The sequence below is a fragment of the Giraffa tippelskirchi genome, chromosome 3, assembly GCF_054371585.1.
Source record: "Giraffa tippelskirchi isolate mGirTip1 chromosome 3, T2T-mGirTip1v1.2.pri, whole genome shotgun sequence".
Taxonomy (NCBI): Eukaryota; Metazoa; Chordata; class Mammalia; order Artiodactyla; family Giraffidae; genus Giraffa; species Giraffa tippelskirchi.
In genome coordinates this window covers 27,020,674-27,039,125 of record NC_137277.1, presented here as the reverse complement: position 1 = coordinate 27,039,125, position 18,452 = coordinate 27,020,674, and the positions used below count along the sequence as shown (strand labels likewise).

At 39.4% G+C, this 18,452-nt stretch overlaps 1 protein-coding gene and 1 non-coding gene across 4 annotated transcripts in view; both read right to left on the bottom strand.

Moving 5' to 3' along the window:
* The window catches only part of UTP18 (UTP18 small subunit processome component), a 64,274-nt gene that overhangs the window by 14,737 nt on the left and 31,085 nt on the right, over nt 1–18,452 (bottom strand). For all 3 annotated transcript variants that reach the window (XR_014080413.1, XR_014080412.1, XM_081583364.1), the window contains exon 10: nt 9,779–9,902. Coding sequence is in view for 1 of the 3 variants with exons in the window: in XM_081583364.1 (XP_081439490.1) it covers nt 9,779–9,902 (124 nt within the window). In the remaining 2 variants the exon portion in view is untranslated. The remainder of the gene's footprint in view (nt 1–9,778; nt 9,903–18,452) is intronic.
* Nucleotides 7,906–8,012, bottom strand: LOC145543872 (U6 spliceosomal RNA). Its single transcript, XR_014081119.1, has one exon. It is a non-coding gene; the product is annotated as a U6 spliceosomal RNA (small nuclear RNA).

Genomic DNA, 18,452 nt, shown 5'->3' with positions numbered 1-18,452 from the left:
AGGTCTAATTGGTCCACTGTATCATTTAAAGTTTGTGTTTCCTTGCTAATTTGCTGTTTGGTTTGATCTATCCACAGGTGTGAGTGGGTATTAAAGTCTCCCACTATTATTATGTTACTGTTAATTTCCCTTTTCATACTTGTTAGCATTTGCCTTACATCTTGAGGTGTTCCTAAATTGGATGCATGCCGCTGCTGCTAAGTCGCCTCAGTCGTGTCTGACTCTGTGCGACCCTATAGATGGCAGCCCACCAGGCTCCGCCATCCCTGGGATTCTCCAGGCGAGAACACTGGAGTGGGTTGCCATTTCCTTCTCTAATGCAGGAAAGTGAAAAGTGAAAGTGAAGTCACTCAGTTGTGTCCGACTCTTCGAGACCCCATGGACTACAGCCTACCAGGCTCCTCCACCCATGGGATTTTCCAGCAGAGTACTGGAGTTGGTTGCCATTGCCTTCTCCGATTTGGATGCATATATATTTATAATTGTTTTATCTTCTTGGATTGATCCTTTGATCATTATGTAGTGTCCTTCTTTGTCTCTTTTTATGACCTTTATTTCAAAGTCTATTTTACCTGATATGAGTATTGCTACTCCTGTTTTCTTTTGGTCTCTGTTTGCATGAAATAGCTTTTTCCAGCCCTTCACTTTCAGTCTACCCTTGGTTTGAAGTGTGTCTCTTGTAGACAGGCATATATAGAGGTCTAGTTTTTGTATCCATTCAGCTAGTCTTTGTCTTTTGGTTGGGGCATTAACCTATTTACATTTAAGGTAATTATTGATTAAGTATGGTCCCACTGCCATTTACTTTGTTATTTTGGGTTTGAGTTTATAAATCTTTTTCTGTGTTTCCTGTCTAGAGAAGATCCTTTAGCATTTGTTGAAGAGCTGGCTTGGTGGTGCTGATTCTCTCAGCTTTTGCTTGGCTGTAAAGCTTTTGATTTCTCATTCATATTTGAATGAGATATGTGCTGGGTATAGTAATCTGGGTTGTAGGTTTTTCTATTTCATCACTGTATGTCCTGCCATTTCTTTCTGGCCTGAAGAGTTTCTATTGAAAGATCAGCTGTTATCCTTATGCGGATCCCCTTTTGTGTTATTTGTTGCTTTTCCCTTGCTGCTTTTAATATTTGCTCTTTGTGTTTAACCTTTGTTAGTTTGATTAATACGTGTCTTGGGGTGTTTTGCATTTGGTTTATCCTGTTTGGGACTCTGGGTTTCTTGGACTTGGGTGGCTATTTCCTTCCCCATTTTAGGGAAATTTTCAACTATTATCTCAAGTGTTTTCTCATGCCGCTTCTTTTTGTCGTCTTCTTCTGGGACTGTTATGATTTTAATGTTGGGGCATTTAACATTGTCCTAGAGGTCTCTGAGGTCGTCCTCATTTAATTCTTGTCTTTTTTCCTCTCTGCTTCATTTATCTCCACCATTCTATCTTCCACCTCACTTATCCTATCTTCTGCCTCAGTTACTCTAATATTGTTTCCCTCCAGAGTGCTTTCAATCTCAGTTATTGCATTATTCATTACTGACTGACTCTTTATTTCTTCTAGGTCCTTGTCAAACATTTCTTGTATCTTCTCAATCCTTGTCTCTAATCTATTTACCTGTAACCTCCATTTTGTTTTCAAGATTTTGGATCATCTTTACTATCATTATTCTGATGAATTCTTTTTTAAAAGATATATTTATTTATTTTTGGCTGTGTTGGCTCTTCCCTCCTGCAAGGGCTTTTCTTTAGTTGCGGGGAGCAGGGGCCACCCGCCAACTGCTGTGTGCAAGTTTCTCACTGTGGTGGCCTTCTCCTGCCACAGAGCACGGGCTCCAGGATGTGAGCTTCCGTAGTTGCAGCTTATAGTCGCAGGCTCACAATAGGCTGTTGCTGAGCCATGAAAGATGCCATGATTCTTGGCCTCTGGAGGAGAGGAATTCAATCTGGCGCCAGTGACAAGGCTTGATCGCTCACAAACGTTTTGTGTAATAAAGTTTTATTAAAGTATAAAAGAGATAGAGAAAGCTTCTGACATAGACATCAGAAGAGGGGAGAGAGTGCCCCCCTGCTAGTCTTTAGCCAGATGTTATATACCTATACTTCCCTGGTGCATCAGATGGTAAAGTGTCTGCCTGCAATGTGGGAAAACTGGATTCGATCCCTGGGTCAGGAAGATCCCCTGGAGAAGGAAATGGCAACCCACTCCAGTACTCTTGCCTGGAAAATCCCATGGACAGAGGAGCCTGGTAGGCTACAGTCCATGGGGTCGCAAAGAGTCGAACACGACTGAGCAACTTCACTTTCACTTCACTTTCACTATATGCCTATCAGCCAGCTGTTAATTAGAGAAGGGAGATGTCTCAAACTTCAGAGTGGCACCAGGCCCCTCACCCCCAACATGCATTAACACTGGCACCAGGTGAGTCATCCCAAGCCATGAAACGATTGACATTTATCTTGAAGAAAGGCAGGTGTCCAAGTAAATATACAGTTTCATTAACATAGATTAGGAGAAAAATGTATGAGTAAAACATACAGGTTTGTTGAGCCCTGGTTCTGAGTCTCAAGCAGAACTGACTTGAGGAAAGACAAGAGTCTAGGGTAAATACACAGTTCATTAACATAGCTTAAGAAAAACATTTCCGTAAGAAAAATGCATTGGTTAGCTCAAGGTTTGAGAAAACGTAAGTTCAGGTGGAGCCAGGTGTCATCATGGCAACACAGACTTTTAAGAGAAACCTCCTTTTAAATTTGTATAGAGAAGGGGAAAAAATCTAACACTGGTTTGCTTCCTCCTGCTTCTTAAGAGAGAGATAAAAAATGTCTGACACTTGCAGCCTATTTCCTCTGTTTGGAGACCCCCGGTCTTCCTGCCTGTAAACCTCTCCCTCAATAGTTGTGGCGCACAGACTTGGTTGGCCCTGGTATGTGGGGTCTTCCCAAATCAGGGATTGAACCCTAGTCTCCTGCACTGACAAGCAGATTCTTTAACACTGAGCCACCAGGGAAGCCTCTACCCCAAGAATTCTTATGTGATTATTGCTTAGATGTGCGGGACAAAAATGGCACGAGTTAATCATCTTAATATATGGAAACTTACAGTGGTATTTGTGCCACAATATAACTGATACTAACATGCTACTAAGAATACTGAATGATATCCACATAACCAGCAGTATGAAAGCTGAACAGAGAATTTCCCTATGTACAAGCTGGGTTTCAAAGAAGCAGAACCAGAGATCAAATTCCCAACATTCGTTGGATCATGGAGAAAGTCAGTGAGTTTCAGAAAAAAATCTACTTTTGCTTCATTGACTACACTTAAGCCTCTGACTGTGTGGATCACAACATGGGGACAATTCTCAAAGAGATGGGAATACCAAACCACATTACTTGTCTCCTGAGAAACCTGTATGTGGGTCAAGAAACAACAGCTAGAACTGGACATGGAAGAAGGGACTGGTTCAAAACTGGGAAAGGAGTACGTCAAACCTATTCTCACCCTGCTTATTTAACTTATATGTATGCAAAATGCTCGGCGGGATGAATCACAAGCTGGAATCAAGATTGATAGGAAAAATATCAACAACCTCAGATATGCATATGATACTATTCTAAAGGCAGAAAGTGAAGAGGAACTAAAGAGTCTGTTGATGAAGGTAAAGGAGGAAAGTGAAAAATGTGGCTTGAAATTCAACATTCAAAAAACTAAGATCATGGCATCCAATCCCCTTCAGTTCAGTCGCTCAGTCGTGTCCAACTCTTTGCGACCCCATGAATTGCAGCACGCCAGGCCTCTCTGTCCATCACCAACTCCCGGAGTCTACCCAAACCCATGTCCATCGAGTTGGTGATGCCATCCAACCATCTCATCCTCTGTCGTCCCCCTCTCCTCCTGCCCCTACTCCTTCCCAGCATTAGGGTCTTTTCCAATGAGTCAACCCTTCACATGAGGTGGCCAAAGTATTGGAGTTTCAGCTTCAACATCAGTCCTTCCAATGAACACCCAGGATTGATCTCTTTTAGGATGGATTGATTGGATCTCTTTGCAGTCCAAGGGACTCTCAAGAGCCTTCTCCAACACCACAGTTCAAAAGCATCAATTCTGCGGTGCTCAGCTTTCTTCACCGTCCAACTCTCACATCCATACATGACCACTGGAAAAACCATAGCCTTGACTAGACAGATCTTTGTTAGCAAAGTAATGTCTCTGCTTTTAAATATGCTATCTAGGTTGGTCATAACCTTCCTTCCAAGGAGTAAGCGTCTTTTAATTTCATGGCTGCAATCACCATCAGCAGTGATTTTGGAGCCCCCAAAAATAAAGTCTGACACTGTTTCCCCATCTATTTCCCACAAAGTGATGGGACCAGATGCCATGATCTTAGTTTTCTGAACGTTGAGCTTTAAACCAACTTTTTCACTCTCCTCTTTAACTTTCATCAAGAGGCTCTTTAGTTCTTCTTCACTTTCTGCCATGGGGTGGTGTCATCCGCATATCTGAGGTTATTGATATTTCTCCTGGCAATCTTGATTCCAGCTTGTGTTTCTTCCAGCCCAGCGTTTCTCATGCTGTAGTCTGCATATAAGTTAAATAAGCAGGGTGACAATATATGACAATATACAGCCTTGACGTACTCCTTTTCCTATTTGGAACCAGTCTGTTGTTCCATGTCCAGTTCTAACTGTTGCTTCCTGACCTGCATACAGGTTTCTCAAGAGGTAGGTCAGGTGGTCTGGTATTCCCATCTCTTTCAGAATTGTCCACAGTTTATTGTGATCCACACAGTCAAAGGCTTTGGCATAGTCAATAAAGCAGAAATAGATGTTTTTCTGGAACTCTCTTGCTTTTTCGATGATCCAGTGGATGTTGGCAATCTGATCTCTGGTTCCTCTGCCTTTTCTAAAACCAGCTTGAACATCTGGAAGTTCACAGTTCACGTATTGCTGAAGCCTGGCTTGGAGAATTTTGAGCATTACTTCACTAGCATGTGAGATGAGTGCAATTGTGCAGTAGTTTGAGCATTCTTTGGCATTGCCTTTCTTTGGGATTGGGACGAAAACTGACCTTTTCCAGTCCTGTGGCCACTGCTGAGTTTTCCAGATTTGCTGGCATATCGAGTGCAGCACTTTCACAGCATCACCTTTGAGGATTTGAAATGGCTCAACTGGAATTCCATCACCTCCACTAGCTTTATTTGTAGTGATGCTTTCTATCCCCTTACTTCATGGTAAATAGAAGGGGGAAAAGTGGAAGCAGTGACAGATTTTATTTCCCTGAGCTCCAAAATCACTGTGGGCAGTGACTGCAGCCATGAAATTAAAAGACGCTTGCTCCTTCTAAAGAAAGTTATGACAAACCTAGACAGTGTATTCAAAAGCAGACATCACTTTGCTGACAAAGGTCCATATGGTCAAAGCTATGGTTTTTCCAGCAGTCACATATGGATGTTGAGAGCTGGACCACAAAGAAGCTAGAATAGAAAAACTGAAGCTTTTGAACTGTGGTGCTGGAGAAGACCCTTGAGAGTCCCTTGGACTGCAAAGAGATCAAATCAGCCAATCCTAAAAGAAATCAACCCCGAATATTCATTGGACGGACTGATTGAAGCTGATGCTCCAATACTGTGGCCACCTGATGCGAAGATCCATTGGAAAAGATTCTTGCAAAGACCCATTGGAAAAGACCTTGATGCTAGGGAAGATTGAAGGCAAAAGGAGAAGGGAGTGGCAGAGGATGAGATGGTTAGAAAGCATCACACTAACTCAAGGGACATGAATCTGAGCAAACTCCAGGAACAGTGGAGGACAGAGGAGCCTGGCACACTACAGGTCATGGTGTCACAGAGTTGGACACAACTTAGCAACAACAATGCAAACTGTCACAGGAATACAGAACAGCAGAAAGAATTTAATCCCAGGAGGAAAAAAAAAAACGACTGTTAAGAAATACTCAGAAATATAAGAGAACATAAGCTAAACTCTCTATATGTGATTTAGAACCTCAAAGAAAGGAAAAATAAGTATGAGCTGAAGTTGCTCCAGAGACATGAGCTGGGATAGTAGGTTAAAAACAGACGATAGCAACAATGACAAGGAAAAAAAATAAAAACCAGGTATCATAATTGGAAAAACAAGAACCAAGGGAGAAGGGAGCTCTCATCCCTGAACTCCTAACTAAAAAAATAGACATGACTGTCACCCTTCCACCCTCCAGTCACAGCTGACTGGACTAGATATAGGTTCTTGAATCAAGAACAGCCTATCCATTAGCAGATCAGCAACCACAAATGTCCTAGTACAGAAAAATCTTCCCCAACAAGAATGGTGGCAATTAGCCAGATCAACCTAGCTCTAGTGTCTCTCTCATCTCATTTCCTCCCATGGACCATCAAATGACTGCCTTTAATCTAATTCCACTCACTTCTAACTAGTTATAAACACTGCCCTGTGAACCTGTCTCTGACACGCCTCTCTCCCACATCCACCCTCATTCTGTGGACAACTCTACTCTACTGACTGTCTTGGCCTGGAGTCTGAGAAATGTCACTCCTCTCTCATCCCAATTTTCTAAGCAGTTAGGACATACACTGAAAGCACCATTTATCTATCTACCTATTCCCATTCCCATCCTTATTACTCAATGCCTGGATTACTGCAATGACCTCAAGGCTCATCCACCTGCACCTCTATTCCCCTTCTAAAGGCTATGAGAATTATCTACTTCAAACCCTAAATTTCAATTATCATCATGATTCTCTGCTTAAAAATCTTTAATGGTTTCTCTTTCCATTTAATATAATGTCCATATTATTCAGCACAGCATAAAAGACTTCTCTGCCTGCCTGCTTCTCTACCTTTGTAGCCTACCCCCTCCACCCCACGTAAGAGTCACCCCATCCAAACTCCTCTCAGAACACAAACCTGAATTCTCTCATCCTTTCCACTATCTGCAATACCTTTCTCTGAATTCCAACTGGCCTTCAAAATGCCCAGCTCAAGTGCCAATATCCCACAAAACCCCTTTCAGACATTCCAACTATAACAGCCTTCACCATTCCTAACACTTTTAAAATTGAAACACTGTATCTAAACTGCAGCCCTTGTGATGGCTTGATGGCTCGCCTTGTGATGGCTTGATGGCTCGCCTTGTGAATGAATACCAATACATGTATGTATGTCCCCACATAAGATCATAAACTATGAAAAGGTGAAAATGTATTGTTCTATCTCACAATCCCCAGCTCAAGGCCCAATAAATGTTTTATGAATGAGGAAACTGAAGCAAAAGCATCACTGAATAAAACAGGGTTTTCTTGCATTATAAAGCACACATGTCCTAAAGAATCTCTAGATGAAGCAAAATGAAACCCATTTTATATGTTCAATGAGAACACTGAAATAAAGAACTACTAATTCTAGGCCCTAAATCATAACAAATTTTGTAATTCTCTACAGTCCTGAATTTTCAGTAATCTTTTTGTTTTGTTTTTTGACTCTTTTTTAATTTTTTAAATAAATTTATTTTAGTTGGGGGCTAATTACTTTACAATATTGCAGTGATTTTTGTCATACATTGACATGAATCAGCCCTGGGTTTACATGTGTTCCCCATCCTGAACCCCTCTCCCACCTCCCTCCCCATCCCATCCCTCTGGGTCATCCCATCGCCCCAGCCCTGAGCATTTGTCTCATGCATTGAACCTGGAATGGTGTTCTGTTTCAGATATGATAACATACACGTTTCGATGCTATTCTCTCAGAACATCCCACCCTCACCTTCTCCCTCAGAGTCCATAAGACTGTTCTATGCATCTGTGTCTCTTATTCTGTCTTGAATATAGGGTTATCATTACCATCTATCAAATTCCATATATATGCATTAGTATACTGTATTGGTGTTTTTCTTTCTGGCTAAAAATATGGAACGCTTCAGGAATTTGCGTGTTATCCTTGCGCAGGGGTCATGCTAATCTTCTCCGTATAGTTCCAATTTTAGTATATGTGCTGCCGAAGCGAGCACTTAGTAGTCTTTTAAAATAAAATCAAAATACTTAGGGGGTGGCAGTGTGGAAAGAACACAGAAAAAAAAGCATCCACTTTAAGCCATGACACTAAGAAGAGCTAATGGACACTATCAGACAAATTTTGAGATCAAGAGAGGGAGAGAGGGAGGTGGGAGGAAGGGAAGGAGCAGCCAGTCAACCAGCTAAGAGAGTTCTCCTACCTCTGCTCTGACTGTACCACCAATAACTCTTCCCTCTACATGAGAAACTCCTCTAAGAAGAGTTAAGGCCTTTCTTTACAGGTTTAACAATAAAAACCTAGGAATGGTCTTTCACCAAGCACATCAGAATTCAATTACACTGATAGGCAATTAAAATCAAATGCGTTTAAACGGCTAATATTAGATTCTTTCCTCTCTGGGCCTGTCAAAGGGGATTAATAAAAAAATAATACAAAAAAAAAAAAAGAGGCAAAGACCAGAAAAAGATTAACTTCACAAATCTGAGTGACGGTTATGTTTGTGCAGTTTTTGTCTTACACAAAGGTAAAGCCAGGTCTGCTTAAAAGTACTTATAATTTTAGTACCAGTCTACATTTTAAAGGATCTTCAGTCTCAAAAGACTTGCTAATCATGCACTGCTGCCACAGTGTATACTGCTCTAGCAAACGCTGGGCTCAGGCTGCCCCCCTGCCTATGTCAGACTCACATGATGTTAGTCTGGCCTCTGAGTGCCACAGCCTGGTTCTATTCTCCTTTCTTTCCAGGCTACAAGGTAGCTGCTGACCAATATCCAAATGGTGACAGAGCTATTTATAGGCAGTTTCCCAAATTTTAGCCTTTGAAGGAGGTGGTGAATAAAAAGTGGTGAGTAAGCTATGCTTCTGGACACACTGGATTGCCCAACAAGGGAGAATCTGAATGAAAACTCTTTATGGCTCAATTGTGTTTAATCCAACAGTCATAAAGACTGACTTCTGGAAGTTTTAAAATTATAGTTACTGATTTGGTGGTAAAATCATTTAGAATTACAGGTAAGTATCCCAACATCTCCTTCTCCTACCCTGCATCTTTAAAATCAAATAGGACAATAAAGCCATCTTTTCCCCAGTGTAATAACCATTTTTCTCAGCAATGACACAATAACATGTTCTAGATAATACTTTCAAGATCTCTATAATACTAACAACAGTATCCCAAAAAACATGTTATTGGTTTATATCACAAAGCTAGATGAAGGAACATATACTTTTAAGTATCTTTAAGAATTGAACAAATATTCCAAACATAAGAAAAAAAATACTATAACATAATAAGGGAGTCTGGGTTTCTCAGGTGGCACTAGTAGTAAAGAACCTGCCTGCCAATGCAGGAGACACAAGAGACACAGGTTTGATCCCTGGGTTGGCAAGATCCTCTGGAGGAGGGCCTGGCAACCCACTCCAGTATTCTTGGCTGGAGAACTCCATGGACAGGAGCCTGGCGGGCTCCTGTCCATACGGTCACAAATAGTTGGACACGACTGAAGCGACTTAGGATGCATGCATACAAGAAGGTAGTCCAATAGTTTCTTTGCTAAAGAGCTGAAAAACTGCCATTCATCTTATTAAACATAAATATTAGAAAATTTATTAAGACAATAAAATGTAAAAGACCTGGGTTTACTATTTCATATCACTAAACACTTTATAAACAGAACTACTCAGGTACCATCTGATATATTAATTAATATTTTTTCATTAGCAAAAGGTGATTAAAGGTTACCAGAACCTCTGTTTACTTACCCACAAGCCACATACTGTCCATTCCTAGATGCGGCAATGCTTAATCCATATAAACTGCCTTCATCAACAAATCTGTTAAGGCACTTTCTAGAGTTCACATCCCAAACATAAACATCCCCGTCCCCTGAAAGAGCCAAAAAAAAGGGGGGGGTTGGTTAACTTTGTTTTAAACTTGAAAGGCAAATGAATTCATTCTCAGTTCCTCTTTAATAGTACAAGTTACTAAAAAGACCTGTAAATACCCTAGGTCTAGAAAATTGGCCTAAAAAATGTTTCTTGTATACATTTTCATATATACAAAATTACATCCTATTAGTCACTAATAAATAGTATCTTTAGGTTTAGAGTGAAAAATCACAAACTCTTGGCTTGAGTTGAGCTTTTAGAAAAGTTCCTACGTTTCACTCAGATAAATAACTGGAGCAAAATTTGAAAAAAACAAAACACCCACCAGCACAGGTTTTCCAACATCTATCAATAGGTATTACTGATATGTAATATGTATGGCTAATATGTAATATGTAAGGCTAGGTGATTTAGATACCAAACTGATGATGATACTGATGACGTCAAGAGGAGGAGGAAGAAGTTAAGGATGAATTGGTCTAGACTAAAATGATATAATTACAGAAGTATGTACAATTCTAAGGAGGTATGCTTTTGAACTGTGGTGTTGGAGAAGACTCTTGCCAGTCCCTTGGACAGCAAGGAGATCAAACCAGTCAATCCTAAATGAAATCAGTCCTGAATGTTCATTGAAAGGACTAATGCTGAAGCTCCAATACTTTGGCCACCTGATGCGAAGAAATGGCTCCTTGGAAAAGACCCTGATGCTGGGAAAGATTGAAGGCAGGAGGAGAAAGGGAAGACTAGAAGATGAGATGGTTGGATGGCATCACCAATTCGACGGACATGAGTTTGAGCAGGCTCCAGGAGGTGTTGATGGACAGGGAAGCCTGGCATGCTGCAGTCCACGGAGTCGCAAAGAGTCAGACATGACTGAGTGACTGAACTGAATTGAACTTTACAATTCTGGGTAATAAGCACAAATAGTTTAGAGAAGGAAGAATGAGGGGATAATAAATCTGATGAGAACACATTTTCATGATAGAAATAGCCATCTAATAACCAAAATCTGTCCTTATTCTTTCTTCTCTCTGCTATATACTCCATATTGATGATCACCCTCTTCCTCAGACCCATTATAGATCTGTATAATGACCCTACATGCATCTCAAAAGTAGCCTCTCACTCATCTATGTTCTCTCTTTACTGTGACCATTGCTCTAATGTTCACCCTTCTATACTATTCTTTCAATGAGAATTCAATGAATCTCACTGTTTCAACTATTTCGTTAACAAAATCTCCCAGGGTGACATAAGGGTTTAGGTTTACAATATGTATTGACGAAAAATTTTAACAGGTGCAAATTTTAAAGCCTTTGTTTGTCTGTAAGGTCGTGGTACAGTAAAGACAGATGTTTAAAAATTCGCTAGTAACAGACTAAAATGGGAAGGGAAGGGATGAAGGGCAGGAAGACCATCTAGAAAGCAAGAGTATTAGATGGTCATAAGTTGATGACTTAAGGCAAATGAAGCAATAATTAATCCAGCAGAAAACAAAATGAAAAAACCGGTTAAGCTGAAAAGATAAAAGGTGAACTCTTTCTTCAACAACCCTATCAAAATATTCTTCATATACATAAAACAAGGAAATATGAACAATATGATGCTTATCACATAAATCGCTTCTTATACAAGGAGGAAAGGAGAAAAAAGGGAAGGGGGAGAACACCAATCAAAATACAGGTAATTCCCTAACTTACCAAGGCTCAACTTTTGATTACTCCTTCTCTAATTTTAGGAACTTTCTTATGGTAAATTAGACCATCATACTATGTAAATATTTAATATCTATATCCAATTCATATAACCAAATCTGCTGACCCTTCAACTCTTCTCCCAAACTATGACTCTCCCAGGATCCAAGGACAATTTCATTAGGAACATTACTACTCTGTACCAATATTTATTCTTTACTCGTCAAAAAACCTAGCATATTAATTAATAGGGAAAACAGATGCTCACTGGGCTTCCCTGGTGGCTCAGTGGTAAAGAACCTGCCTACAATGTGGGAGCTGCAAGGTTCAATTCCTGGGTCAGGAAGATGACAGGGCCATAAATCCTGCAGCAGAGGGTGTCTGTGTCCCTGCACACTTGGCACCGCCAGGGTCCCCACAAGCCAAGCAGCTGTGTCATGTTCATGCTCGACTCTCACTGGGGCAAAGCTGCCACAGGCAAAAAAAGTATTCTATGCGCTCAGGGTCACTTTAGTCATGTCCGATTCTGCGACCCTGTAGACCGTGGCCTGCCAGGCTTCTCTGTCAGGGGGGTTCTCCAGGCAAGGATACTGGAGCATATCAGCCAATACTCACTGCCATACCCTTCTAGAGCACTATATTTCCTGCTGCCCTAGCCGCCAACTCCCCTGAGTACCTGGTGCGGCCAGAACTCCTGCAACCCAAGCAGCTGCACCACCTTCACACCTGGCCCTCACAGGGGCAGACCCAAGTCCTCCAGGGAAGCCTCAGGAGCAAACCCCAGTGGACGACCCCCATGAGAGGTGGTAATAAAACCACAATTGAAACCCACGGGCAGTAGGGCAGAAGACCCAAAACCTTCCCACCAGCTGTAAAAGCTGCAGATTAAATCCACAAGATTAACTAGGCAGACTCTATGTCTATGGAATATATAAAAAGACACTGAGAGCTCCTGCAAAAGAAAACGCACTAGTTCTGATAACTGTGGATATTGGAAGCAAGAACACACAGGAGTAGGACCAAATTAGAATCTGAGCTGCCCCCACAGCAGGTCCAGTGTTGGAGGACATCCTAGGGAGGTAAGGTGAACTGTGACTCCCAGCGAGAGAAGGGACTCTTGACAGCAGTGACTCAAGAAAAACATTTATTATTTTTATGTTTGGACTTGTTCTATAGATTCTTCTGGATTTTTTTTTTCTTCCATTTCCACCCCCCACCTAGGTTGCAGCTGTCAATTTTATTGGCACTATAAAATCTAATTAAGCTTTTGATTCTTTTTTATTCTCAGTCACATTTGTTATTGCTGTTACAAACCTCTGCCTCTATGTTGGGCTTTTGCAGTTCTGTGGAGTTTTCCTTTTTTGTTTCCTCAATTTTAACTTTTAACTTTTTAAACCTATTAGTATTTTTCCTACATTTACTTTTTTGTTTGCCTTTCCTACTGTTCTTTTCCCCTTGCAGTTACTCTTTAATGTATATAAATCTTCTTTATCTACCTCTGTTTAACTTTGCGTATCTATTCTTTCTTTTCATTCTTACCTTTCCTCTAAACATAAATTTTATTTTCTTTGTTTTATCCCCCACTTGGCACCGTACTTTAGTTTTGTTTTCCAGTTTGTTTTAGTCAGTCTTAACTGGTAGATATAATTCTTCATCTCCATTGTTCACCAGATCAATCTACTGTATTTTTGTCGAACTGTTTTGACTGTGCTTATGGGTGTATATACTTATGGGTGTATATGCATATTCCATTATTTCAATGATTATTTGCCTGATTTTATAGCTGCCATTTGTCTGGGGTCCCTGTGGCTCAGCTGGTAAAGAATCCACCTGCAATGCAGGAGACCCCAGTTTGATTTCTGGGTCGGGAAGATCTGCTGGAGAAGGGATAGGCTACCCACTCTAATATTCTCAGGTTTCCCTTGTGGCTTAGCTGGTAAAAAATCCGCCTGCAATGTGGGAGACCTGGGCTCGATCCTTGGGTTGGGAAGATCCCCTGGAGAAGGGAAAGGATACCCACTCCAGTGTTCTGGCCTAGAGAATTCCATTGACTATAAAGTCTATGGGGTTGCAAAGAGTCGGACACAACTGAGCAACTTTCACTTTCATCTTTGGTTTCTCGGTTTGGGATATTTATTTTAATCTCACAATGCCATAACAAACCACTTGTGGAATCTTTGTTCCTGACCAGAGATAAAGCCTTGAGCCTTTGGAGTGAAAGTACTGACTCCAAGACCTTAGACTACCAGAGAACTAACCCTAGGGAATATCAAATAGTGAGAACTCCCACAAAGGAAACCACTTGAATACAAGACCTGTACAGGACAACTAATCTAAACAACAAACAAAACAAAAATACAAACCCAATCATCAGCAGACAGGATTACCACCTCACTCAGCCTTGCCCATCAAAGGAAAAACAAGCCAACAAACAAAAACTCAGCACAAATCTCACCCTATAGGAAGCTTACACAAATGACTGGACCAGCCCTAGAGGGCAGAAACCAAAAGGAAGAAAGAATTCAACCTTGAAGCCTGGGAAAAGGAGACCTCAAACACAGTAAGTTAAAAAAAAATAATGAAAAGGGCGAGAAATACTACACAAATGAAGGAACAAACTAAAACACAAAAGTCCAAATAAGTGAAGAGGAAACAGGCAAACTACCTGAAAAAGAATTCAGAATAATGATAGTAAAGATGATCGAAAAGCTTGAAAACAAAATGGAGAAAATGCAAGAATCAATTAACAAAGACCTAGAAGAATTAAAGAATAAGCATACAGAGACAAACAACACAATTACTGAAATTACAAATACTCTAGAAAAAATCAATAGCAGAATATCTGAAGCAGAAGAACAAATCAGTGAGTTGGAAGATAAAATGGTGGAAATAACTTCTGAAGAGCAGAATAAAGTAAAAAGAATGAAAAGAACAGAGACCTCTGGGACAATATCAAATGCAGCAACATCGAATTATAGGGGTCCCAGAAGAAGAGAAAAAGAAAAGGTATGGAAAAATTTTTGAAAAGATTATAGTTGAAAATTTCCCCAACATCAAAAAGGAAACAGTCAATCAAGTCCAAAAGGCACAAAGAGTCCCATACAGGATAAACCCAAGGAGAAACACGCCAAGACACATACTAATCAAAGTAACAAAGACTAAACACAAAGAAATAATATTAAAAGCAGCAAGGGAGAAGCAACAAGTAACATACGGGGAAACTCCATACACTTAACAGCAGATCTTTCAGCAAAAACTGCAGGCCAGAAGGGAATAGCAGGATATATTTAAAGTACTGAAAGGGAAAAATCTACAACCAAGATTACTGTATCCAGCAAGGATTTCATTCAGAATTGATGGAGAAATAAAAAGCTTTTCTGAGAAGCAAAAGTTAAAGAGAATTCAGTACCACTAAACCAGCTTTACAACAAATGTTAAAGGGACTTATAGTAAAGAAATACAAGAGAAGAAAAAAGATCTACAAAATCAACCCCAAACAACTGAGAAACTGACAACAGGAACATATATATCAATAATTATTTTAAATGTAAATGGATTAAATGCTCCAACCAAAAGACAGAGACTGGCTGAATGGATATAAAAACAAGACCCATATATATGCGGTCTACAAGAAACCCACTTCAGACCTAAAGACACATATAGACTGAAAGTGAGAGGATGGAAAAATATATTCCATGCAAATGGGAAGCAAAGGAAGAATGGAGTAGCAATCTTCATATCAGACAAAACAGACAAAATAAAGAAGCTTACAAGAGATAAGGAAGGACACTACATAATGATCAAGGGATCAATTCAAGAGAAGACATAAAAATTGTAAATATCTATGCACCCAACATAGGAGCACCTCAATACATAAAACAAACACTAACACACGTAAAAGGAGAAACTGACAGTAACACAGTAATAGTAGCAGACTAAAACCCCACTCACACGAATGGACAGATCATCAAAACAGAAAATAAGGAAACACAAATCTTAAATGATACATTAGATGAAATGGATCTCATTGATATCTTCAGGATATTCCATCCAAATGAAGAAGAATACACCTTCTTCTCAAATACACATGGAACATCCTCCAGGATAGACCACATCTTGGGTCACAAATCAAACCTCAGTAAATTTAAGAAAACTGAAATATCAAGCATCTTCTCTGACTGCAATTCTGAGACTAGGTATCAAGTACAAGAAAAAAACTGTAAGAAACACAAACATAAGGAGAGTAAACAATATGTTTCTAAATAACCAACAGGTTACAGAAGAAATCAAAAGGGAAATAAAAAAATTTCTAGAAATAAATGACAATGAAAGCAGGACAACTCAAAACCTGCGGGATGCAGCAAAAGCAGTTCTAAGAGGGAAGTTTATGGCAATACAATCCTACCTTAAGAAACCAGAAAAACATCGAAGAGACAACCCAGCTTTACACCTAAAACAACTGGAAAAAGAAGAACAAAAAAAAAACCACAAAGGAAAGAAATCATAAAGATCAGAGCAGAAATAAATGAAAAAGCAATGAAAGAATTAATAGTAAAGATTAATAAAACTAAAAGCTAGTTGAGAAAATAAACAAAATTGACAAACCTTTAACCAGACTCAGCAAGAAAAAAGAGAAGAATCAAATCAATAAAATTAGAAATGAAAAAGGAGAGGTCACAACAGACAATACAGAAATACAAAGGATTATAAGAGATTATTATGAACAACTGTATGGTAATAAAATGGATAACCTGGAAGAAATGGACAGATTCTTAGAAAAGTTCAATCTTCCAAGACTAAACTAGGAAGAAATAGAAATCATGAACAACCCAATTACAAGCCATGAAATTGAAGCTGTGATCAAAAATCTCCCAAAAAACAAAAGCCCAGGACCAGATGGCTTCACAGGAGAATTCTATCAAACATTTAGAGAAGAGCCAATGCCTATCCTTCTAAAACTCTTTCAAAAAATTGCAGAGCAAGAAACACTTCTAAACTCACTCTACAAGGCCACCATCACTCTGATACAAAAACCAGACAAAGACAACACAAAAAAAGAAAACTACAAGCCAGTATCACTGATGAACATAGATGCAAAAATTCTCAACAAAATTTTAGCAATCAGAATTCAGCAACACATCAAAAAGCTCATACACTATGATCAAGTTGGGTTTATTCCAGGGAAGCAAGGATTCTTCAATGTATGTATATCAATCAATGTGATATGCCATATTAACAAATTGAAAGATAGAAACCATATGATAATCTCAATAGATGCAGAAAAAGCCTTTGACAAAATTCAGCACCCATTTATGATTAAAACTTCAAAACATGGGCATAGAAGGAACATATCTCAACATATGGTAAGTCTACAGCAAACATTATTCTCAATGGTGAAAAACAGAAAGCATTCCCCCTAAGATCAGGAATAAGACAAGGGTGTCCACTTTCACCACTCAGTTCAGTTCAGTCGCTCAGTCGTGTCCGACTCTTTGCAACCCCATGAATTGCAGCACGCCAGGCCTCTCTGTCCATCACCAACTCCCAGAGTCTACCCAAACCCATGTCCATCGAGTCTAGAAGTCTAGCTACAGCAATCAGAGAAGAAAAAGAAATAAAAGGAATCCAGATTGGAAAAGAAGAAGTAAAGCTCTGTCTGTATATGAGATGATACTGTATATAGAACACCCTAAAGACAGTATCAGAAAATTACTAGAGCTAATTAGTGAATTTAGCAAAGTCGCAGGATACAAAATCAATACACAGAAATCATTTGCATTTCTATATACTAACAATGAAATATCAGAAAGAGAAATTAAGAAATCAATCCCACTCACCACTGCAACAAAAAAAGAATTAAATATCTAGGAATAAACTAACCTAAGGAGACAAAAGAACTGTACACAGTAAATTATTAGACAATGATGAAAGAAATAAAAGATGACATAAACAAATGGAGAGACATTCCATGTTCCTGGGTAGGAAGAGTCAATATTGTGAAAATGACTATACTACCAAATGCAATTTACAGATTCAGTGTGATCCCTATCAAATTACCAATGACATTTTTCACAGAACTAGAACAAAAATTTTCACAATTCATATGGAAACACAAAAGACCCCGAATAGCTGAAGCAGTCTTGAGAAAGAAGAATGAAGCTGGAAGAATAAACCTTCCTGGCTTCAGATTATACTACAAAGCTGCAGTCATCAAGACAGTATGGTACTGGCACAAAAACAGAAATATAGACCAATCAAACAAGATAGAAAGCCCAGAAATAAAACCCATGCACCTATGGGTACCTTATTTTTTACAAAGGAGGCAAAAATATACAATAGGGCAAAGAGAGCCTCTTCCATATATGGTGTTGGGAAAACTGGACAGCTACACATGAAAGAATAAAATTAGAACACTTCCTAATGCCATACACAAAGATAAACTCAAAGTGGATTAAAGACCTAAACGTAAAACCAGAAGCTATAAAACTCTTAGAGGAAAACATAGGCAGAACACTTGATGAAGTAAATCAAAGCAAGATCCTCTATGACCCACCTTCTAGAATAATGGAAATAAGAACACAAATAAACAAGGGGGACTTGATTAAACTTAAAAGCTTTTCCACAGCAAAGGAAACTATAAGCAAGGTGAAAAGACAACCCTCAGAATGGGAGAAAATAATAGCAAATGAAATGACAAAGGATCAATTTCCAAAATATACATGCAGCTCATACAACTCAATACCAGAAAAACAAACAACCCAATCAAAAAGTGGAAAAAAGACCTAAACAGACATTTCTCCAAAGACATACAGATAGCTAACAAACACATGAAAAGATGCTCAACATCGCTCATT